The 26,089-nt window shown below is 40.4% G+C and overlaps 1 protein-coding gene across 1 annotated transcript; it reads left to right on the top strand.

Moving 5' to 3' along the window:
- Positions 1-6,544: 6,544 nt before the first annotated feature.
- LOC121957851 (UPF0500 protein C1orf216 homolog) lies at positions 6,545-10,120 on the top strand. The gene is made up of 2 exons (XM_042506638.1): positions 6,545-6,662; positions 8,622-10,120. The coding sequence occupies exons 1-2, from the start codon at positions 6,658-6,660 to the stop codon at positions 9,724-9,726; spliced, it is 1,110 nt and encodes a 369-aa protein (XP_042362572.1). The 5' UTR covers positions 6,545-6,657; the 3' UTR covers positions 9,727-10,120.
- The last annotated feature ends 15,969 nt before the right edge of the window (positions 10,121-26,089 follow it).

The following is a 26,089-nucleotide window of genomic DNA, read 5'->3' as shown; positions in this document are numbered from 1 at the left end:
TCTTCGTAACGTAGTTGTGCAGTCTGAAGCTCTGCGCAGGCTAGCTAGACTGCAGCAGATAAGCTAAAAACAACAGCACGGGTAACGGCTCCACACATCCAAAGAAAAGTCCTCACAGTGGTTTGTTGAAGAACACCACCCATGTAAACAAGTGTCCTGGGTTCGTCTAACAGGTCGGAGGACGGTGTTACACCTCCAACAACAACTGCTGCCCTTAAGTTCATCTTCACCAAAACTCCCACACACGCATGAGCCCCGAAAAGAGTGGAAGTTACCCCCATAGAGTGGTGAAGTAATGAGTCCTAAAACACGGAAGTCCGTTAGCCTTTAGCACTTCCGGTTCCCTCGTCTTAAGGTCTAGGGGTCTTTTGAATGGGTTTTTTTTAGGTAAAATGCCTTAAATAAGGTCTGTGGTTAACACAGGCTAAAGATATTAAGATGTTTTGTTCTGCAACATAAAAAACATCCGTATAAACCTGATTTTTGAACTTTTAAGATTGTACTCGTCTTAAAAAAGGTGGTTGCTAACAAGTGGCTAAATGAGACTTTACAGCTTTACACTCTCGCACTTGAACTTGTAGATTTATGTGTTTATTATTTTTTTTTATTGTGTTTTTTAAGTGTTTTTATAGCGTTTGTAGTGGTGACGTTTGTAGTGGTGACGTTTAAGTTGTGCGACCACGATGTAGTTTGTTTATAGCCTTACAATAGATTTTTGCTTCTGGTGATTTAAGTTACGCTTCAAAACACACAAAAGTGGTGTTCATCTGTGAAGATTATCATGCTGAACAAAAATTGTAAGCCTCATAAACTTGTGTTTGTCAGAGAGCTTATTTTTGGTGATAATCAAAAATCCCATAAGGTGTTTGACGAGGGAACCAGTAAAAATTACTTTTATGGTGCGTACGGAAACTCCAGAGGGACACAAAATAGGCCTCCCGAACTGTCTGTCACACTACAATTTACAGTAACATTAGATAACGACCGACCATCAGCTGTCAGTCTTGTTTGTGGGAGAGCATTGAGATTTCAACGGGGACGGAAAGCTCAGCTCCTTCACCTGTCATTTACCGTAAAGCTCCACACTTTGAAACTCCTTTGACTCTTCATTTCACTTTTTCTCCTTCCTTTAAAGCATAATTGCAGTTTAGAGACTAAGTGGCTAATAATAGGTCGGCATTAAAGGCAGGGTCTTCTAACGAGCCCTTTCATGTCTCTCCATCTCATTAGTAGCCATGGTGATTAAGAGGAGGTCCTGGGGTTAGGAGCGGGCGCAGGAGGCCCCATTACACATCATTAGGGGCCAACGCCAGGAGCGTCTGGAATGAACCCCATGGTGGGCCCCGCCTGTAGTGAGCTGCTATACCTGCAGGCAGGCCGACTTAATCCTGGTGTTGTTAAAGCAGCGATTACATTTTTACCTTTGTCAGAGTGGCGACATTTCCGATGCAGTTTTGCTTCTTTGTCTGAGGATCTCGAAACAAGAGCCAAGAGGCTTTGGGCAAAGGAACGATATGATAGATTTTAGTGTCTGTTGTTATTTCTGAGCCATCACAACGCAATTAATCGAGATAAAGACTTGATTCCAACTCCTGAGGGTCTGTTTGCAGGGTCAAGAAATCGATTCTAATTAGAATTTAATAGGAATAATCTATGTGCAAGTTGCTTTTATTCCCTCTTCTCTTTCTCGACATCAACACCAACCCCGCTTCTTCAAACTGAATTTCACAACTTTGCTTAACCCCCGAGAGGGAATTACGAGGTCAACGCAGAAAAGCCAAACCCCCCCTGAACTCCAGATTCACTCCACACTTGAAAGAGGAGGAAGGTTACATGTTTTGGCACCGAGGCCCGGCTTCTAAATATCTAGAGGACACGGATCTGGCTTTATTCAGATTATGAGGAGGAGAGAGGGCAGAGGGTGGAATAATTGAAGAGAAACATGAGCTGTAGCACCCAAGGGTGTGTGTGTGTGTGTGTGTGTGTGTGTGTGTGTGTGTGAAGGGCTCGTGTCATGACGTATGCACTGTACGTGTTTGTCTACTCACATCTAAAATAAAAGTGTATAATTAGTGTGCAAAGCGAAAAAAAAACCCTTGTTGGATTAGTGGTTCAATTTAGCACGTCTTGGATGATTTGGGTGATTTTTTTAAAAGTGCTGGCCGTAAGCAGGAGGTCCGGCAGGCCTTGCTTTACAGTCTCAGTGCATCGCAGCACCAGGGATCTGACAGTGTGGCCCCTGGGTGCTGCTGGCCGCCCTCGGCCACTGTCACAGTCGAGACTGGTGCTGGAGCAGATGTGGAGCTGAACTGAGGGAAGTGGGTCAGGGTGCTGCAGGCTGTGTACAATTCAAACAAGGTCTTATTATGCACAAGGTAAGTCATGCTCCTTTTTTTTTTTTAACTCTTTCCTGTGTAAATGCGTGTGTGAAGAGTGGGAGGTGAGTGTTAACATTACAATGATCTGTCTTTCCCCAGGAGGCCTCACAGATAACCCTCAGTCTACTGAGTTCAGTCTATCTCCCCTTCTATCAGTGTCCTCTGTAGTTGTCTTTTGTAACTTGGGTTTTTCTTTTTTAAAAAGAGAGAGAGAGATGGAGGGAGAGATGATTTTGCGTGTGACGAGGCCTTGGGCGGACGGCTGTGTTTGATGTATTTTTTATGTGCTTAGGCTACTAGTGAACGATGGGGAGGGGGAGGAAAGGGAGGGAGGGAGGGAGTAAGGACGCCTGGAGCTGATGCACTTGAATGGGGATGTTGTTGAAGGAGAAAAGGGGGGGGGGGGTAGATGGGGATAGAAGTGTGTGGGAGTGTGTGTGTGTGTGTGTGTGGAGGAGAAGGAGGAGGACGCAAGGTTTTTTTCTGCCGCCAGCGACGACATGTCAGGGGGATGAGAGCAGGGTGGAGAGACAGTGAACACTTGTTAAGTCTGTCTGATGTAGTCTCTCTATACCACACACACCTCTAGAAAACACACTCGCATGCACACACACACACACACACACACACACACACACACACACACCCAGAGTGAACTGACGTGCCCTCAGATCTAAGATTGACAATCACAAAAGCAGTCAGTCACCAGTTTGGAGGAATATCACACTGCAACAAATCCTGCAAGTCTTCCCTCCTCCTGCAGAAACTGGAGACATGACGCTTGCTTGTCAGTGTTGCATTGTGGGTAACAGTTTTGATGCCTTGAACACACCAGTGAGTGTAGATATGTTGTGATAATTCACCCTCTGACACTTGATCTTGGTATGTTTAAAGTCTATCAGAAAGTGTTGGTATTTTTCTATTTTGAATTCACTATGTGATTTCCTCCATTTCCCAGAATGCCGTTCGACAAAGAACCCAGGAAGGGCATGACTTTGCTCAATGAGTTGAATACAAAGAAGGTGAATATGGAAAAAGTTATTGCAACAGCCAAATGTAACCGACAGACCTTTTTTTGCAGTTAGTATAGAGTGGTGAAGGGATGATGTATTTTTGAATGCCAACCAGGAAGTTAGATTTGCACTGGTTCCCGCGTCAAAAAACGTATGGGATTTTTTTAATGGAATTTGAGATTATTGCCAAAAATAAGCTCTCTGACAAACATAAGTTTATGAGACTTACATGTTGTGTTCAGCATTATAATCTTCACTAATGAATACCACTTTTGTGTGTTTTGAAGTGTGAATGAAATCGCCAGAAGCAAAGAGCTATTTTTAGGCTATACACGAACTACACTGTGGTTGCACAACTTAAACGTCACATCTACAAACACTGTTAAACACGTTAAAACACAAGTGAAAAATATTATATATATAAAAAGATAAATCTACTAGTTCAAGTTAATGAGTTTCTGTGTCTGGTGTGATGACGTCTAACGTCCGGACAAACACTTCGTTACATTTAGCCACTTAGCAACCGCCTTTTTTAAGAAAAGTTAAACCTTAAAAGTTAAAAAATCAGGTTTATATGGATGTTTTTTAATGTTGCAGAACAAAACATCTAAATATCTTTAGCCTGTGTTAATCACAGACCTTATTTAAGGCATTTTACCGAAACCCCATTCAAAAACCCCATAGACTTTAAGATGAAGGAACCAGAAGTGCTAAAAGGCTAACGAACTTCCGTGTTTTAGGACACATTACTTCACCACTCTATGGGGGTAAGGGTAGCAGTTGTTGTGGGAGATGTATTACCGTCCTCCGTCCCATTTATTGTTTTATTAGTTATCCAGTTAGGCGAACCCAGGACGCTCGGTTACATGGGTGGTGTTCTTCAACAAGTCTTTTGAGGGCTTTTCTGGAGCCGTTACCCGTGCTGGTTTTTTTTTAGCTTATCTGCCTCAGTTTATATAGCTAGCTAACTCCTGCATGGAGCTTCAATCTGCACAACTACGTTATGAAGATGAGGCACGGAGACGAGGACCCTTTTAAACCCGGCACAAGGATGTATGACAGTAAATCAAGAGAGACACGCAATATACAACAGTCTGCCACGGTTAACAGACTCTGATTTCACTGGAAACACACAGTTAATTGAACTAAGCAGCCGGCCTGCGCATAGCATGTATTCCTAACTAACAGAAGCTGTGTTAGAAACCGTCGCCTCACTCACTCACTCACTATTCACTAGGTAGTGTGTATTAAATAGTACACTATATAGGGGAAAACAAACAAGAGTTCGGACACTATGTTGGAATTTTTTCCCCCTGCAAATACGCGGCCAAATTGTATTGTGGTATATGGGAGTTAAATGTAGGTTACATCATATGTACACTCAAATTTGCTGTGCATTGTGGATATTTTATAGTGGACTATATAGTGGAGGAAATTAACCGTCAAGAATTCGAAACATTACTACAAAATGGTAAACACACTATGTAGTGGACTATATCCGTGATACGGAACGGTTTCAGACACAGCTACTGAGTAGCTAGTTAGAGAAACCTTTCTTTTGCTAGGCAGCAGCTGTCACTTCCAGTGTTTGTGAAACTATTTTCATGCTTAAAAAAAACAGCTTATGCTGGTAGCTGGTTATAACTGGTTTTAGCTGGTCGAAGATCCTATGCACAGTAAATTTGAGTGTACATACCACATACCCTACATTTAACTCCCATTTACCCCAATGCGATGGGACCGTGTATTTCCGGGGGGGAAATATTCCAATGTAGTGTCCAAAATTTTGTTCATTCTTCTCTATATAATCTACTATTTACATAGTGAATAGTGAGTGAGGGAGTGAGGCAACGGTTTCGAACACAGCTCATGTTCTCTGTTGATACAATTGGCGGGTTTAGTTCGTTCGGAAGAAAATGCTCCTACATAAAACTGGTCACAACAAGGCCTGTGGATTATCTTAGGTTACTGGGGTCATTATTTCTGGAAATAGACACTGATTTTGAGTTTTTCAAATGTAGTTTTTGGTGCTTTGAGCACTACAAGCTGAGTGCTGTCTAGTTTTATTATATCAAAGAGAGGGCAGACGTCTGGCTTATTTGTTCCTAAAACGAACACGATCATTGCAGTTGTTCTGAGAATTTCCACATTACAGAGCAGCAGTATGTGATTTCTACTTAAGATGGTATAGTGTAATCCAAACAGTAATGATTCTGTCTATTTCTCCATTTCCACAAGTATTTTCATAGGATAGTAGCAACAAGGTCTGAGTATTGAACCTCAAAATGCTGGGAGGATTCTGACCAAAATGTGTCTGTAGCACCACTATTTTTGGTTTTATCAAAAACTGTCACAGATACCAAATGCTCAGATTTCTACTCTAAAATTTACCAATATTTACAATTAATGGGACATTTCACCCCAAAATAAAAACTTATGTAATAGGCTAGTGATTTCTGGAAGGAGGCATTGCTGTTGAGTTTTTCAAACCTATTTTTTGGCTTTTTGTATACCACAAGCCGAGTAAGAAGTCAGACATCTCTACGGCTGATATCTCCAACACTCAGCAACTCAAACCAAAACAATCTAGATTAATAAATAGCTGTATAGGTAAGCGGAAAATTAAAGATGCCCTCATACAACTAATTTATGGTGTGTTGTAAATATTTGTATACTGCTTAGAAATGCCTGATGGTTGTTCAAGTACTAAAAAACTGCCAACGTGACCCGTGAGGGCTGACTGTAACAGCCGAGGACCGTTGAAATCCGGTTACCACCGTGCCATCATGTGGCTGCTAGAGTTGTGATGTACATATTTATAGGCCTGTTGCTGTGCATTCACACTACAGTAACATGACAGCCACCCCTGCCCTCACATTGTTCCTGTTCATTCTCCACAGTTTCCCTTTCCCTGCAGTCCCAGCCCAGTTTAGGAAGTGCTATTAGTCAGCCAGTCTTTTCCCAGAACCACAGAGAGAGGATGGGTGGAGGTGAAGGAGGAGGAGGAGGGAGGAGGAAGAGGGAAATAAACATCACATAGGAGGGTCGGTGGTGGAGGAGGAGGAGGAGGGGAAAAAAATTGGGAGGGCACAAAGTCCAGCTTCTCCACCGAGCAGCAAACCAGCAAAAAGGTAAGAACAAACCAGAACATGATGCTAATATATTCACACGCGTCCGTGTCAGTCATTTGACTTATGCAAGCGGCAAATAGGAGATGAAAGAAAGGCTCTGAGGTTGTTTTTACCGAGAGAGGAGACAGCACTGATATGGGGTGAGCGTTACATAACGCCCAACGTACATGAAATACTGTTTTTTTCTGCATTTTAATCAAATTTTATTAAGAGGACACGTCGAGTATTCAGTTTTTGACCGTACCAGTTCGCTGTAGATGGATTAGGACGTTTTTTTAACCTTCACTAAGCCGTAAATATGCTGCCACTGAGCGCCATTGGTCGCCTTTTTTGTGTCGTCTGCCGCCGTCCGTGCAGAAACACGCATCATTTTGTACAGATGAGAAACATCCACCCGGCAGCAGGACTGTTTTGGTATTATTTTCTCTCTTTTTTCATCGCGTGTTGATGGTTTTGCATGTGTAAAATACAGATGTATTAACATAAATCTATTCCTGCGCATTATTTTAACACATTGTAATAATTTTAAAATTATTTTTCAATTCAGCTCTGGAGCGATAAACATGTCGATTTTTTTCACAGGGAGATTCAGTCTGTTTTTTTTCCTCTCTCCTCGTGATCGTCAAGCATCTGCCTGCTGCACGCGCGCTCCCGACCAAAGCCACAGTCGCTGTCCTTCAGCACCACGTGAACGCGCGTGCATAGGAGAGGAGAGGGGGATTGATTGACAGCAGCCTGAAGTCAGGATTAGAGAAATTTCCATTCAGAGGAGACATGTAAATATTTGATGCTAATAGAAGTGGAGTGTGCAGACCAGCCTGTAGTTCTAGCCATAATCTAGTTATAAACAAGGATTTTGGAGCGACCTACGTGTGTGTGTTTGTGTGTGTGTGTGTGTGTGTGTGTTTGGGTTGGGGTGGGGTGGTGAACTAGACTTGATTTTCCTCTTCTTTGTTTTTATTGTAGCTTTTGCTCATCCAATTGTTCTTTAATTTTGTTGCTTTTATTGCAGGTCTTTAAGCGGATAATTTACATTTCTGATGAACATTTTCCACCAGGGCTTTTTAGGCTGCAGATGACATGTTTATGTAGCTTCTGTGCAGCTGTATGCGTACAAAATCAACTTGCAGAGCAACTGGAAAATTGCTGTCTAAGTCACTTTATTGTTTTCTAAAAAATGAAGTTGAAAGCTTGGCTTGTTTTGAGAAATCTTGTGCTTCGGGGAGGTGCTGTCATCCAAGATTCAAGAGATTACAAATGGAACAACATTAGATAAAGAAGCATTTTGTCTGGAAATCAACAAGAAACAGGAAACAGAAGGCACTTTGAATTTGTTAGCTTCACTGTAAAAATAAACTGTTTGTTTGTTTTAAATTGAAAAGGTTAGCATCCAGGCTGCCTTAAATTTTTAAGCTGTTTGACTTATCAACAACATCAACTTATTCAACAAAAAAACCCTTTTTTTCATTTAACCAAACAAGCCAAACTTCTTAAATGTTTAATTTTGGGAAAAATCAAATTTGGATGTTCCATTTTTTAAATTCATGATACCCATTCCAATACCTCAGCTCGCAAATCAGCTGATGCCAAGAACCAATCTGGTACCACTGTGTTAAAGAAACATTATAGTTCTCTGTAGTTCTAACCTTGTATGGATGTGAAATGATTTATATCATTGTTGCTATGTAATGTTCTTTAATCTGATTTAAAATATTGCCAAATTGCTGACATTTTGATAACAGCTATCATTATCAAAACAGTAGTTGGCAATGTCTGAATGGTGCAACTTGCTGTGTAGGGTACTGTTTCAGAGTGGCAAAGAATAATTGGTTACCAAGAAAACTAACATTTTATCCAGGTATTAAACAACTTCAAAATTGATAACGCGATCAATTACATGGTATTTGTCTTGTGCATAAACCTGCACACTCAGTGATACCTGATTCAGTATTTTAGGCAGTATCAGAGGCATTTACGGTAGTGGTATTGGTATCGGTATCGGAAACACTCAAAATACCAGCTGACAGACAGGAGCTTTGTTGATGAATCTTTTGTTGAGGTTCTCTCAGTGTTTTAATTTCTGTCCTTTGTGGTTTCAGTGAGGCTCAGTCGAGATCAGTGATGCTCCATCAGGACCAACCTCAGAACTCGGCCTACCGAGGGCAGGGAGGCTCCAACAATGGCTCCTCCTCGCTGCGAAACAGGAAGGGCGACAAAGACGGCAACTTCAACTTCCTGCCAGGCAAAGACAACGATGGCTACACGGGCAATGGAGGAGGAGACGAGAACCGAAACCAGGTCCGTCCCCGTAATCTGGGTCCACTCGGTCGCGACCCTCCGAACTCTTCGTCATCTTCGGGTTATCACCACAACTCAGGGGTGCTGTCGCCTCGCTCCCGCCTGCCCTGCTGGAGCCCCCTCGAGCCACTGCCCGAAATCGAAAGTGGGGAGGACGGTTACGGCCGTGTGCCCCCTGATGGAGCGGAGGAGGGCAGGATGCAGGAAGAGGAGAGAAGGGTGATGATGTGCCAGAACGAGGAGAAGCAGAGAGAGAAACGAGAGAAGCAGAAGAGGAAAAGCAGCTTGGGTTTCAGAGGAAAGGAGGAAGATGAGGCGGCGCTGGAGGACGATGACGAATGGGGCGATAGCGACTCTGAGTCTGAGTTCAGCTACCGTTCCGGCGGCAGCGTGTCCTCCCTCAACATGGACAGTGGAGGCGAAGGCGTGCTGATGGGAGGCTGGGACCGCATCGGAGTTGGGGAACCGAAATCCAACAACCACGAGAGCAACTCAACCAGTGACAGCAACAGAGAGCAGCCTGCCCGACTACGAAACTTCAACCGCAAGTCGCTGACAGGAAGGAACCTGGGAAATGTTCTGGAGGAAGGAGCGGATGACAACGACGATCAGTCTTCAGACTCAGACGGCGAGATACCCGAACTGATGGATGCAGTGTGGACACTGCGAGACCGCGAGCGCTTCAAGGCCCAGGAGATGGAGAAGCACCAGGTGCAGCTGACCATGTACCGCCGCCTGGCGCTGATCCGCTGGGTTCGCACCCTGCAGGGCCGCATCCAGGAGCAGCAGAACCGCCTGCAGACCAGCTTCGACATCATCCTCACACAGAGGAAGGAACTATTGCGCATGGGCGCCGCTGCTGCCGTAGCCAACGCCACACCCCCTGCCGCCGTCAGCCAGTCATAAAGAGAGAGAGAAAGATGGGAGGAACTGAAACAGGAAACGTTTTTGTTCTGTTTGCTTCAATCCTAAAGGCATTTCCCCTGAAAAAGACAATCTATAATCATCCTGACTCACATTTTTAAGCCTCACACTCATGTTGCTGATTGTAATGACACAAAAACGTATGTTTTTGTTGAATTTCTTTACTGGTTTCCCACCCAGAGCATCATAAATGTATCCGACTCATCTTTAACTGGACTTCACCGCTGCATCAAACCAAATGTATGATTTCGGACAGTGGTTTCCAACTGGTCTGGTCGTGGGGTCCAGATTTCCCCTTAGTTATTAGTTCAAGGTCCACACATTATAAATTACCACATATTTGATTGTTTTCAGAAAATGTAAACGACACATTGGCTTAGAGCACAAACAAAACATATTGCAAGAATACACAGAAACTACACTTCAAAATAAAAGTTCTGTGCTGGAAATTCACTGTACTTCAAAATAAAGTGCATTTTTTTACAAACTTGGCATGTTCACAAGTCACTTGCAGTCCATTCAGAATGGAGCCATGACTTACTTGTGGACTGCGACCCACCAGTTGGGAACCACAGGTTTCAGACGTATTCAACAAGATGAAGAACTCTTTGTTGTGAGATTATTAAGATGTTTATAATAAATGTTTTGTGTGTGTACATTGTTCTTGTTTGTCTTGACCTGTGTGTAGAGAAACACCTGCCGTACCAAACGGGTACCTGAAGATTGATTTATTGTTATTAGAGATGATTTATACCCTGAGATTATGCTGTGTATATATAGAGAGATAATAACTAAATTAAAAGAATAAATAAAGAGCTTTTATCTGATATAGCTCATGTGTTTGTGTTGTTTGTTTCCACATTCATAAGACCTGATGTAATAAAAGGTTTTGTAATCAGATCTTTTCATAGATAACTATGAGGGGAGGTTCACCGAGTTTAAGAGCCCAAAGCGTTCATCCAAGTAAACACTGTAAAATCTGACAAGTTGATCTTAAAATAATCTTGGAAACTGATTGAAAAAGGAAAGTAAATATAACTATAACTCTAAATACAACGTTACTTCCGATCCAAGTGTTAAGTTTACTTGAAAATTTTCTGTATTTACTTAATTTTATGAAGTTGTTGCAACTTCAAAATGACAAGTTGAATGAGCTTGTTCTTTTTAAGTGTTAGTCTGACTTAACTCGATCATGACAAAGAGGATTTTGCCAGTGATTAAGTTAGGAGATTTGCGAGTTCTGTTTTGTTAACATGTTTAAGAATATACAAATATTACAGACTAGTTTGCACCCAGCAAAATACAGATATATAGCACATTATACTTGGTTTACTGAAGTTGCTAAAACTTGGGATGTCCTGATCAGATCGGAAGGATCAAAATCCGTCCAATAAACACGCCTAATCCTTTGCTGATGTCCAACGTCATGTAGGCGTCAAAAACGGAGAGCATGGTTTGTGGCAGATATTCAGATTTCATTGTAATGCTGCTACTCCAGTAAGTAGAAAGTGATCTTTTTCATGTTAACCTTAAGCTGCTACACCACTTTAAGTGGAATTGAATTATTTTTGTCCATTTTAAGTGAACTAGTTTTACTGTAATGCTGTTTTAAGTAGAAATGTGATCGACTCTTTATTTGTCGTACCTGGGAATGTCAAAGTTCAGCTAAAACACTACGTCGAAGTGGAATTGTAATTATATTACTTATCTATACTGTTCTGAACTTCTATTACAATGCTCCCCTAGTGGATTTGAGAGCAATTTCTGAAGACACATTTTAGTTTGTTTAATTGGTTAGCATATACATGATTGATTTTAATAACTTAAAAATACCTCAAATGTGCATTGTACAGCTGTAGTATCCAGGTAAATACATGTAGCAGTATCTGCAGATACTCAATATCAAAGGACTCGGAACAGGATCGGGGAAAGAAGCTTGATTGGGATGTCCCTGGCTTTAAACTTAAGACAGATTGATTTAATTGAATTTGTCATTTTTAAGTTGCAACAAATTCACAAAATCAAGTAAACATAACTACATTTTGAGTACAATTAACAATAAACATATAGTTAACATAAATTAAGATTAAGAGTTATGTATACTTTCATTTTTCAAGGCAATTGTTGTCCTAGATTTTTCAAAAAGTAAAATCAATTTTTACATGATCTACTGAAGTTGCTAAAACTTAAGATTGACGTAAATAAACTTGACATTTTTAAGTTGTAAAAATTTAAATTCATCGTCCTCCAGGGCCCCTCAAAAATTAAATAAATATAACATTTTTTAAGTAAACTTGACAATTAGACATAAAATGAATATAAATTAAGATTAATAGTTATATTTACTTCCATTTTCAGGCAATCAGTTTCCTAGATTTTTTTCAAATACCATGCGCTTTTACAGTGCTGATCAGCATGTTGATGTCAAGGAGCAGGTTTATCAAAGCTCCCTCAGTGCAGATATGACTATAAAAAGTGCTTTTTTAAAATCTTCTTTAGCTGTACTTGCTGTTCTGGAGCCCTCGGGCAAATGACCTTTCAGCTAACAATTGCCTCTTTGTCGGCTGAACAAAGTTGGTTTGTATCGGCTCATCACACGGGGCTGCGCACTGCGTGTTCTGCGGGGAGTGTGATAGCCGTGTGAGGCTCAGGCGTCAATCTTTGTGGGCATGGCTGCAGCCGCGGGCGCTCCGACATCATCTCACCTCCTTATGTGCATGTATGTGTGTGTGTTCAGAGAGATACCAGCCGCATTGCCACCCTATAATCTCAGTCATAGAAGGGGGGGCCCCCGGGGAGACTGTCAGTCTGCGCCCCGGGGCCCTGCAGGTCCTATCCGGCCGCGGCGAACAGACGCCGGTCCAGTTACGCGCAGGAGAGCCAAACCCCCGGGCAAGTTTTGGATAATCCCTATGCCTCCTAACTAACTCCGTTTTATTTTTTTTAAAGCTTATCGCCTCTCCTGGACGCAGGCATCGCACAGAAAGTCTGAGTCCATTTACATATTGATCCCTTGTTCGCTGGCTGAAGGTTGGAGGTTTGAGACGCATCAAAGCGCGCGGATAACATGTTTACACCCGAATAGTGACATGTAAGCAACGCGCGAGCAGCCCCCTCTTAAAAAAGGACACTGAGGAGGAACAAACACGCCTTTGATTGTGATTTTGTAAACCACCGAGACGTGATTTCAGGGTGGCTATGAGAGGTTATAAATTCATCCAAACAAAGCGCGTGAAACACGGAGATAAATGATGTTACACAACATGTATCTGATCAGTTTCACCCCAGGAAAAAAGTGTTTTCAGAGCAGTGGTAATAATTTGTTTCAGTATTATGACATCCTCTGGTATCCAGGCATGTTAGGCCTCAAGGGCGTACGTTTCGTTTCAATGTTAAGGGTAAAACCGGCGGTTTGGGGGCCCTCCACCAGAAAACTCTGAGCATCAAACCCCAAATTTACTGCATTCTATTGATTTTTTATGCACAAATTCGTGAATTTTCTGCATCAATTTATGGTGCAAATGTCATTAATTTTGTCAAAATAAAAGTTCTTTGCTGGTTTAATGTTTTTATTGGGGAGCATGCATGTTAAATTTTGAGGGGGATGTGTCCCCTGCACTTAGTCCCCCCGAAAACTACAAAATCTATTTCCCCCCAGTTGGTGAGAAAAAAGAGAAGAAAAAAAGGTGAAAATTTAGGTGCCACTTTCTTATGAGGCACTCTGTAGAGATCGTCATTACGTGTTTTATTAATTGTTAAAAAATCATTTACTCATGGTTTATTGATAAGCCTTGAATTAGATAGACTTTTAGTTGTGAAAACTCTCTCATGCTATTAAAAAATAAGCCACTGATAAAATAAAAAAAACATCTAAAAATCATCAAATCTTCAGCCATAACTGTCAATAAGTAATTAATAATAAGGGTCACATATTTTTCTTTTCATTTTCAAATAAACCTGAAGCGGACGTTATACATCTGTACCCTATTAGATATGTTCATTTTTACAAAAAAACAACTCAGCGTAAACTTAATTTTTAGAACATGCGCATTTGTTGAACCGAAAACATGAAAGTAGCAAAAGAGTTTTATTTTGACAAAATTAATCACATTTACACCATAAATTGGTGCATAAAAATTCACCTGAATGTGCGAAATTTGTCGTGGCCCTGCCGTGACGTTTTGTAGTTGTTAGTCATTTGCCTGTCTTTTGTTCCTGCGTACTTTGTTTCCCCCTCCCCTTGTTCCCCTGCTCTTTATGTGTGTGTGAGTGTGTGTGGAGGCGTGGCCACCTTTCCTGCTGGATCCAGAGGAGCACACCTGTTCCACATTACACTGCAATCACTGCTGCTACATATACCCGGCCTTCCTGCTACTCCAGTGCTCAGCTTTTCTAGTGTTTAGTCTCTAGTGTTTTTTTGCCTTTGTGACTTTTTGCCTGGGACTCTTCTGATCACTCCCTCTGAGCTTCCTGCTTTTCCTGCATCATCATCTCCATTAATCACCTCCACCTGTTTTCTGCTGGCTCATTCCCAGACTCAAGATCCACGCTTTCCCTCCATGCCATTTTGTCCGTTCCACCTCGTAGCATTTTGTGTTGTAAATAAATTGTGTAACTGCTTCAACTCTGGCTCTGGGCTTCTTTGGGTCCAGCCAACACTCAAACCTTAACAAAATTAAGTGTTTGATGCCCAAAACTTTGTGGTTGAGGACCCTGGAAAATTAAAAATAAAAAATTAAAAAAATTAAACCTACGCCCCTGAAATAACTAATGATAAAAATCATATAAATACATGGATTGTGCTGCAAATGCTCTTTTGCAGCATTTTCAAAAAAGGTCAGAGGTCAAATCTCCATGATGAACTAAAGAGCTGAAAAGACATAGAAAGTGTCCACACTGTAAAAGGAGACACACCATCCAGTGAAAGAGATTATTCACAACCTGAAAAACCAACATTTGTTTTGCATAATGACAGATGTGTGGCATAATTAACATAAGACATTAATTATGACCCATGAAGGCTGCTTTATGAGAAACTGTTGCTGTCATTTCAGCACAGACAACACTCCATAATATTGATATCCATGTGACGTGAGAAAACACAACGTAAACTGTGCAGGATTCATGCTTTCCTCACCTGGAGTTCGTTCCTCAGTGTCGGGATGACCGGCCGGCGAGACTCCTGCTGCTGCAGGCGCACTGACACAGCGCATTGTACACACATGGCTGTGCGTCTGTCTTTCTCTGCTCTTCCAATGCAGTCAGTCATTTAAAAAAAGGAAGGAAAATAGCACAAATAGGTGTGGTGTTGGATGTGATTTTTTTTTCACAGCAAAACTTCATCGAGAGGTGCGCACAGCTGGGCCTCGTGGCTCCCCTATGGTGACACAGAGAGGCACCAGGAGGATCTGTGTTTTTATGTTTTGTAACTTTTTCACCTCCAAACAACACACAGAGCACAACATTTTCGCATTTCAATATCTGAAAATGCAATGAGAAAATAATAAGTAATCAACTACAAAAACCTAAACGTATTAAAAAACTTTTTTTTTCTTATCTAAAGTATCATTTTTATCCTTTGAAACCCGAACAAATTGGCTTGATTTCTTTCAAAAACATGCGAAAGAGGCAATGAAAGACTTGAGAAGAAATGATCCAGAAATTAGTGAGAAATAAGTAAAAAGCACAAGAAAAGTAGGAAAATTAGCAAAAATAGGTAATAAAAACAAAATAAATAAATAAAAGGAAAATAAAAGAACAAACAAGAAAATAACTTGAAAAAACATATTAAAAAATTCTGTAATTTTAATACATTTCTAAAACTACTAATTTCTTACAATTTTGTGTGACATTTCTTGCCAAGTTACTAAATTCCTTTTTTTTCCACCTTTTTTTGAAAGAAGGGTCCAAAGGTTTATATCATTATTAAAAGGCGTCTGAGTACAGCCTTAGAAAAGTCCCGTGTCAAAGGGTTAACTTAAGGTTGAGGGAGGATTATTTCATTGTGCTGTGTAGATACTATATGGACACTAAACAAGTAATTAGGAGAGTATTTTTAGGTTATTTCATCCGTCTGTGTTGACCTCAGATTGCCTGACCCGACTCAGCTGTTTTCACACTTAATGTGCTGTCAACAGCAAAACATTTCTAAAAAAAATTGCTGGAAAAAAAAAAGCCCATCCATGATCAATTATATTTCTTCACACTTCATGCTCTCAGATAAACATTCATCTATGACCCAGCAGAGACACAAAGGAGCTTCTTTGAGAGGACAACGGCATTGGACAGTGTCCACTGGGGGGAGACACTCCATCACAGACCCTCTCAGGTCAGACTGTCTCCTGCTGGTGTTTCTGTGTTTGGACACTAGGGGGCAGCAGTGTGGATCATCCAGCAGTGGTGCAGCTAACAGGGGACCACCTGGATCCATGAGAGGGCTCCCACCGGGATACAATACATTATTTTTCTCTACATGTTGAATGATAAAATGCAATGTTTACTGACATGAGATCAAGATCGACGGGTCGTAGGATGATTTGCAGGATAGAAAAGCATCAAAAAACGTATTCCTTTTAGGCTAAACATAACTTTTCTTTGAGATGTTCTTCCAGTCTTTGCTTTATTTTCTTGTGAAAATAAATCAGATAAATTGTTTTGATAATTCAGTCACAATCTGTAGTGGTGATGAAGGGGTTGCAAGTTGTTCTGCTTGTTTTCAGGTTCATACTTGTATTTTTGGTTTTGTAATGTTCAAAAGACACATTGTTTTATTTACATTTATTTGTTTATACTGACTGAATATACCTGTATTTTGCCACTTTTTTATGTCTAAGTTTGAAACTACTTTTCAAAAAAAGTTAAAACAATAACAATTTATTTCACTAAGAGTAACGTAGTTTAACAGTGGATTGTGGAAACCAGCAAAGTCAATAATGAAAGCCATTTGCATCTTTAAAATAAATCTTATTCTAATTTTCTATAATATGGCCATTGGGTGTGACCTCACAAATTCACTGTCCCGACGGCTCATTAAAGGCTCAATTTTTGAATGCAGGCTGTGAGCATTTCTCTGTGGGCTGAGCATTTTGATGCTTTCATGGTATTTATGTAGCACCTGTACCGGCTTTGTATTGATTAAGATGTGCAATTCGATCTTTTCACAATATGAGACCTTTAAGGTGTCACAGTACAAAGACTGTGAAAGTAATAAAATTCACTTTGATGACTGTTTTATAATTAAACTCGATTTTAAATCATGTTAAATAATCTTTCAGTCTTTTCACCTCTTGTGTGCACTTTTATTTTTGAATTCTAAATCATTGAGGAATTAATTTTACCTTTTTATATCTTTTCTCCTAACTCTGTATCCTTTCGTATGGTTTGTGCCTATACTTTATTGCTCTGTAAAGCCCTTTGAATGGCCCTCTTGTATGAAATGCAGCTATATTTGTAATACTAATAAAGCTGCCTGGCCTTGCCTAACAGTTAGTTTTCAGGATGCGTACCCTGCTTTCTATAATTTTTTTAATAATTATTATTATTTCTGAGAGTCAACTTGCCTAAAGAAAGAAAGACAACATTATATGTACATATTTGTCACAGCCTGCTCTGTGTCCGCATGCCTTCAGGCTTTTTGGGATGATTGAACTACAGAGTAATTTTATCTATGACAGGTGGTCTGTCTTCACTCTGTCAGTTTATGATTAAGTGGATCATATTTTCAGGATTTGGGGTTTTACTGTTTTCTTCCCTCCTGTGTTTCTGTGCTGCATTTCCCTCGTTTACTCATCTACACACCTGCCCTGCATCAGCCTCGTTAGTCGACCTGCTCCACAGTTTTTCCCAGCCAATCAGCTCCCACCTGCTCTCTTAATCACCTGATTCCCCTCACCTGAGCTTCACAGCCCTTTTCTCCACCTGCATCTTACCTCCACATCAGACTAGTTGTAATTTAGCTTTTTTCCTTCTCAATCAAAAAGTGGATAAAAAGTGTTTTATTTGTACTCCTGTTGCCTGTAGCCTCCTGCTTCAAAGTCCACCTCCTCCACAACACATGACAGTAATAACTTACATAATCCCTTCACATTTACTTAATTTTAACACAAAAAAATGATTCTCTGGGAGAGAGTTTACTGCCAAATGTGAATCCACACTGAATTTATCTAAAATATCTGACATCTTCCCAAACCACTTTACACAAAGTTTTCCGCTTTTAATTTATCTTTAGTGTCTTTAATGCTGTAAAGATATTATTGCTCACTGTCTGACAATATAACAAATATGTTCTGTGTCAGCTTGTTCCTGCTCCTTACTGAAGCTGTATGATGTTTACACTCATGGGGGAAGATTTTGTTTCAAAATTAGAGGAGACACATATGAGACATGGGGATTGAGGGTCGACTGCGACCAAATTTGAGCACCAAATACTTGATTTTCTGCAATCTGAGGATTTTTTATGCCTTTTCTGAATCAAATTTTGGTGTAAATGTCTTAAATTTTAGCACAATAAAAGTCCTCTGTAACTTTCATGTTTTATTGGGGTTAGACAAACACACAGTATGCATACATACTCCCTGAAACCTACACCTATGTTTACACTGATATACTCAAAAATTTACACAGATGTCCCTAAAATTCAGACATACTTAATATTTTTGGAAACTTTGGGATTTCAGATAAAGTTCTGTTTGTCTGAGAAATCAGTTGGAGCTACATATGGCTGCACACAGTAAAAGTCACTGGGTCAAAATTGATTTGACAACGCAACACTGGGCTGACGTTACTCAGTAGAAAACCATCTGTGTCGACGGGTTGTTTCAGTTAGTTTTGTTTCTTATTACTGTTGTGTTATTTACCAAAACTAGCCTATTTTAAAGTCTATATCATCAGTTTGTTACTGATTGTAAGTATCTTTTGCTGTTTCAAATGCCATTCACCTTTCTTCTGTAGCTAAAGATACATTTATGATATTTTTAGGGTAAAAGTAGTTAATTTAACCCAGTTTAGTTAAATAACCCAAAAGTAATATTAAAAATATCACTTTTGATGGATCCAAACAACCTACTGGAATACTTATCTACATCCTACTTATACTTTTCCTCTCTTAATTCCTTTTAAGTATCTTTAAGGTTGGAAATAATTCCCTCTTATTTTGGGATATACACCTATGTTTACACTGAGAGAAATATTCAGTGTTATCCAAAATACGAAAAGTCACTGGGTCAAAATTGTACCCATCAACGCAACACTGAGTTAACTTAAAGCTGCAGAAAACCAGTCTATGTGTTGTTTAGGTGGTATCTAGGTGGTATTTATCAGCAAAAACAAGCATAACTCTACATCCTTTACCTAAATTCACCTCATGTCTGCCCTGTAATGAAGGAACCCTGTGATATTTTGCACGTGTATGTCTGCGTAAAGCTTTAATTCTGCCTGCTGTCACATTTACCGCCCTGTTTACATCTCTCTGTCCCGCTAAAAGTCCTTTCACATTAAGATTCCTCAGGACACAATCTGAGGTCTGTCCACGGTCTTGTATTTGGATGCCCTTGACATGAAAAAAAGTTTGGGACTCCCTGCTGAAAGCCTCGGCTTTAGCTGTTGTGCGGAGCTTTTTGAACACAGATATACATATATACCCTATCATGCTCTCTCTCTCCCCTTCTTGCCTCTGCCTGATGTAGTGTGACAGTGTGTTCGCCCGCAGCACTCTGCTGGCGTGGAAACAATCAGCTTTGACAGAAAGGGGGTGGTGGTGGTGGGGAGGAGGATAGAGAGGGAGGTAGAGGAGAAGGGAGGGATGAAGGGAGTGAGGAGGGGTGGAGGGGGGAGGCTGCGGCCCCGAGGCCTGTGTATGATGAACTGGAGAGAAAGACCTGTCGTCAGAGGAGAAACAACACAACACACTCACACACAGATGGATAGATAGATAGATAGATAGATAGATAGATAGATAGATAGATAGATAGATAGATAGATAGATAGATAGATAGATAGATAGATAGATAGATAGATAGATAGATAGATAGATAGATATGTGAAAAATCACAGCTAAAAAAAAAAAACCCAAAAAATATCTTAAATGTTTCAAATATTTCTTCCCCCACCACCCCATAAAAACATGAAAGCAGAGGACTGTTATTTTGATAATGAAATAATGCGAAAAGGCAAAAATCAGTGTGTAAAAACTCACCAGAATGCAGGAAATTAAACACTCAATTTTTTTTGGGCAGAGAAACCCCTAAACTAAATCTTTTATATTTGTTGAAACAAAACCTACACCATTGTGTGTGAGGATTTTTAATGCATTAAAAAAACATGTTTTCGGTTATTTGAGAAAAAATATTTTCACTTTTCTAATTTTGTTTCTGGGGCTTCGTATAGGGGGGGAAGTGGAATTCAAAAAGGGCTCAAAAAGCATGTCATGAAAAGTCTGATTTTGTTTTAAATTTGTTATTTCTAAGTAATTATTGCCAATAGTAAATTAAACTTGACTGAGTACATCAGCATAAACACTGCTTATGGTTAGGACGCAGAATTTGATGCACTGTCTCTGCATCTGTTCATAAAAAAACTCCATTGTGTACCAGGTATATTAAAATAATCTCACGACAAAAAGTCACATGCATGTTCATGCTAAAAATGGAAAAGTGTAGGTGTTTTAGAGTTTAAAAAATGACATATTCTTAAAATGTTTTTCTTTCTTTATTATATATTTTATTTGTATAAATGTTGTTACAGTGTTGTTTTGTTTTAATACCATGTATAGCTGGTATTTTTGGGGTTAAACAAAAGATTTCAACCAACCCTAAATTCGAAAAACAAAAACAAACATAAAATGTTAAAGGGTGAAGTCAGGTAATTTTAGTCATCAGGTAAAATGGGGAAAAATAGCTAACATGAGACATTTTTCTGAAGTCAAACCAGAATGTTTTTAGGCTTACAGCTGCCATAAAATCATGATTTAAGCTTTTATATGCATTTTAATATTTTTGTCACTGCATCACCTTTAATATTTTGTAAAAAAAATTATTAAAGGTGATGCAATGAGTCTGTCATCCACAATATTCCAGAGTACAATATGGCACCAAGGAAACAGGCAGTTTAAAACAAAATAGGAAAAGCAGGGCAGAAAAGTTAGGCAGTGTTATGTTACATTATTGATTTAATGAATTAATGACTGAACTGATAAAAAAATTTAACCATTTAAAAAAAGAAACTGTCCCATTTTACCTGAACATGCTTCAGAGTGAGGTCGAGGTTCTCAATGTGTTTGAGGGTCCAAAGTTCCTAAAGTATTTCTTTTGGCAACATCTTTTTCATTATAGATATATAGCAGAGATACATAAACAGTTCTAAACACTCAAAGTAGTCTTCATAATTTTAGGGTGTTTTCTGTTAAATTGTCCCAAATTACTTGACTTCACCCTATAATTCAAGGAAAAGGAATAGTTCCCATATGAATAATACATCAGGGAAATACCTGTTTAATTAAATTTCTAATTGTATTCAACTATTAATTATAATTTTGCATCATTTTTCACATTCCTGCAGAGACCACTTATTGAATTTAAATAATTAAATGTCTCATCAACAACAGATTCAGAAAATCTAATCGTTCTTGTCACCTATTTTGCTCTCAATTGGCTTGATTTATGCTTAAATTGAAAACGGTGGACACTTTAATTGACAAAAGAGGCAAAAACTAGTCAAAATCTCTTTTAAAATGTGAAATATTATGAACCAAAACATCTAATAGTGTGTTGTTACAACCTGTTGACTGAAAGTGCAGCGTTTAAGGCCTCAATGACCTCAGTGTCAGTTGCCCACTTGACTCTCTCAACTAATTCAGTTAAAGCAATCAGCTCCATTGTGAGGGCCCCTCTCAAGACGCTGCATCCAGTCAATGTTTGATTCCAGGACTTGAAGCTTGTGTGTGTGTGAGTGTGTATGTGTGTGTGTGAGGAGGAGGGGTTCGTGTGACGGTTCAGCTGCCTCGTCTGCTATAACCAGCTAATAAATATGAAAACAGCAGGTTAAAACTTTTTTATTCGTCCCGTGCCTGAAAGGATTATACCCTTCTATGGAGTCCCGTGAAAAATCTCCCAAACCTCATAATGCCCAATGTTGTCCCATAAAACTGTGTTGGACAAAAGGCAAAGAAAGGGGGCTTTTTCACGCATAAGGGGTTTTCTCAAGAGCACATTGAGGGGAACCCCGGCCCGGACCCGCCCATAGATTATCTGGCTGTCGGTGAAAGCGCGGCTGGGAGCGGCAGGTGCGTGTGCCAGGCACGGGGGGTCGCAGGGGGGGCCCCGGTGACCGTGCAAAGGGTGGTGAACTATGGAGAATGCTACCGCAGCTGCCGGCAGGAATGTTTGCAGATTGTCACTTCCATTTAACTTGCTCTTTTTCTTTTCTCCCTCCTCCCATCCCCCGACCCGAGACAGAGCCAGTCTCCCCAGTATTCCCCCCTCCCACTTCCAAGCCGTGGAGAGATAGGGCTAAACGGTGACACCCTGTCCACAAAAGCGACAAGCGGCTCGGGTCGTCCCCGCCTCGGCGCCGTGAAATCGTGGATTAAACTGATAAGCAACGAGAATGATACAGATCCCACATTTTTTTTGAGCGAGTTTCATGGCACTAAGTGAGTGCCGAGCGACTCATGAGGCAGGGTTAACACACTCTTTAACTCTGTCTCACTCTCAATCCCCAGAGGCTTCTTTCATACAGGTTATTGGATTTCAGGTTTCTGAAGCGCTCACGTCAACATATGGCGGGCTGTAGATGAAGCTGAAGCTGTTTAATAATGCAGCTCATGAATTTATCGTCGCAACTTTGCCAAAAATTAATCAAATAACACAAAGAATGCCTCTTATCTTAATTTTCATGCATTCATTATAAAGTGTGTATTATCACCAGATAGTCGTTCCCCGTGTTGACCCACACGACTGCGTCTTTGCCTGGAAATGGCCTCTTTGCACCGTACCTTGGTGTCTAATCTCTGCTGTCCAAACTGTGTCCCCTTTCCAAACTGTGGCCTAAGGCTATGTGTTGGGTCTGCAACATAATCCCCCTCCAAACTCCGCAGTCCCTGTAATTCCACTGGGATTTGGCAAAAGTGCAGCACAACGCTGCTTTTTCACACCATCTTCTCGCAAAAAAGGGATTAATGTCGCCACCATTATGAATAATGAGAATGAATAACAAACAGCCGTCTGTTTATCCCGCACGATTAAATAAAGGAAAGAGTGTCCTTGTGCTTTTTTATTGAACGGTCTTCAGGGTGTTTGTGGAGGTGACAGAATGGGATGAAATCAGTGAGTTAAGTTACCATCTGTAGTTTTGGCTCTGCATTTATCTCTTAATTAATGTCATTAAATATAGAAATTTAGGATGAATGCAAAGAAGGCAACAAAAGATCAGATTTATACCACAAGAAAAATCTAAGAATTAACCAATTATACGGACATATGCATGACATAACCTCCACGGATGAATCTGAGGTCATATCCTCTGCATTTTTTTATTTGTTTTACTTTATTTTTTGTGAATTTGGGAACCTTGCAGGAGGGGGTTACAGCCTGATAAAAAGTTACAAATGGTGGTTATTTTACATGTTGATATTTTAGACTCCATGTGTTTAAAACTGAGCACTTCTAACACTCAAATTTTATTCCTGGCAGTGTGAAAAAGGCTTTGAACCCCATTTGAAGTTTAATGTTGGGTAATAACACTTAAAGCAAATATCAACTGAATAAATAAGGAGTAAACCAAATAAATAAAAAGGCAAACATGCAGCAGGTATGATCGGCGTATGAGAGCTAATGTTAGCTAATATTAGGAAGATTACTGGGTCAACTTGCCGACTTTATGATTCTCTACTTCTGCTACCGTTGAACTATGAGTATACTCTTTGTATAAACTGCTTTACCATTTGACCTCTTGACATCTCATTCATCTTCAGTCCGCAGCTACAAACAGGTATCTATCATGGCTGTGATAAATTCAACAGTGTGTTTGAGTGAAATTACTTTCAGTAGAAAAGATTTAGGGTTAACATGTCCAAATCAATATGAAAAATATTTTAAAAAGTGAGAAATTAAAGACACCCCCCCATATCTCCTGTATTGTGGCCTTAAAATTCTTCTCCCAAGCATTTTTTTGCATTTTTGTTCAGTTTTTTTTTTTTTTTATCAACATGCACTGTATTATAACTGCCAAAATGTACAATACAGCAAAAAAAAACAACAAAAATTTAGCCTCATGGAGACAATTTATAGGACAAAGAATGGAGAAACATTGCTCTCAGGTGAAAAAAAGGTGAGTATTGTCACTAAAAAAAAACCAAATAACACAAAGAAGTGAGAAATTAAAGACACATTTTGACCCTAAGTGTCTTTTCCGTATGTAACAGTGTTTTTATTAGTATATGATGTGATTCCACTTGCTATAATTACCATGTAAAGTTTGTCTTTTTATTTGTTGGCGCCCCCGCTATAGGTAGTTAATGTATGCCACAGGCTGTTTGAATGTTGCCAGTTAGCAGGGACGTGCCCGAGGTGAGTCGCACTGTGTACAAATATAGTATATTAATGCCTTTAGGTCAGCTGTATGAACATTATATGCACTGTGACGTAGGGAAATGTTCATGAGGAGAGTTACGAGTGGGCTGCTGTGCTTTTAAAGCGCTAAAATATTCAAACACCACGATGCACTTGCTAAGCTAGCTCGTTAGCCACTGTGCTAAATAAACCTGTTGTTTACTTTAGAGAGTGCTGTGCACGAGCTGCCACATCTTGTTTTTGCCAACTGTATTAGGGACCAGTAAATATCCAGTTTCTGTTCAGAATAAATTGCAGCTTAAGAGACAGAAACTGGCCTCCTGATGGTCATTTCAAGTTATTTGGACCAGCCAGCTGCAGTGAAGTGCAACTGAACGCGGTTACACGTATCATGGCCTGAACATTTCTCTTCTTGCTCAGTATTTTCCAAGATGAACTCAATCGTAAATCTGTGCACAGCTGCCAAAATTGACTTTTTACCCAGCAACAAGGGCAGCCCAATGAGTCCAATTCATGGGACAATGTATTGCGTTCACCTTGCTGTTAGCAAGGAGAAAACAAAATTTTATGTGACCAAATCAGCCCAAACAAGCAAGAAATTAAGACACTTTTGGTCCAAAAAGCTGGCAAAATGTACCATTTCTCCATTTGGCTCAGTATTTTTCCAGCATGAACTGGATCAAAACTGGTATTATGAGTGTAAATGAGCTACATTGCTTTAAGAAGAAATATCTGACAGTCAATGTGACAAATCCCATAAATAATGTGAAAAAAGAACACTCTTGGATCTTAAAGTTGATCAAAAAGTCCCATCTTCATCACCTTAAAGTGTCTCCAATGTACCCTGACCTTAACATGTTTCCTGCTCCTCTTTTCTGCTCAGTATTTTCCCAACACACCCTGCATCACAGTCTCTGCCTCCACACAGCTGCCAAAACGGACAACGCTGCTCGGGAACGAGGATATGAAAATGAAATATGAAACAGTGGTGTGATAAACTGGTAGATAATCATCTTTTCATTAAACTTTCATCCCCAGTGACTTAAATATTCAAGAGCCCAATTACAGAGCTTGTATCTCTCCCTTTTACTCTCGCTTTTCTTAACAAGAGCAGTCAGGGAGAGAGGAAGAGGAGAGGAGAAAGAGGGGAGGGTGAGTGGCTTAAGGGGCCGAGTGAGAGCATCATTACGGAGCGGTCACACGAGAGGGGAAAAAGAGGATGACCCCCCTCCACCGCTGTCGTCCCTCCATGGAGGACAGGGAGCAGCAGGCCTGGCGCGAGGCCTGTCCGAATGCAGAGGGAGGAAAATAGAGATGGAGAGAGAGACAGGCAGCAGACAGACAAGTGCAGCCATGCAGGTCTGATGGATGGATGGAGGGAGGGAGAGACAGAGCTGAGAGGAGTATAGATTTTCCAGGCTGATAGTGGAAAGATGTGTGCATCCTGATGAGTGCCACAAACAGGGCGCATGACTCTCTCTTGTCTGCCTGTTTCTGTGTGTACGTGTGTGTGTGTGCAGTGTGTGTAAGTGTGTGTCAGTGTATTAGCAGTCAGAGCACTGAAGCCCACGGGCGATTCCTGTGTGTGCTTGCGATAAAGGGAAAAAAGGGAGGAAGTATAACGGGGGGAAGCGGGGCGTAGAAGAGGAGGAGGAGGAGGGTTGGGGGGGGGTTGGGGGGGGGGGTGAGAGGAGAGATGAGGAAGTTGGTTGAGGGGGGGAGGACGGGGAGGGTGTGTAGAGAGAGTGAGAAAGAGGAGAAAAAAAGAGAGGAAAGAGCAT

Source organism: Plectropomus leopardus, chromosome 18 (assembly GCF_008729295.1).
Source record: "Plectropomus leopardus isolate mb chromosome 18, YSFRI_Pleo_2.0, whole genome shotgun sequence".
Classification (NCBI taxonomy): domain Eukaryota; kingdom Metazoa; phylum Chordata; class Actinopteri; order Perciformes; family Serranidae; genus Plectropomus; species Plectropomus leopardus.
The sequence above is the reverse complement of the archived record's forward strand: the minus strand, read 5'-3'. Positions and strand labels throughout refer to the sequence as shown.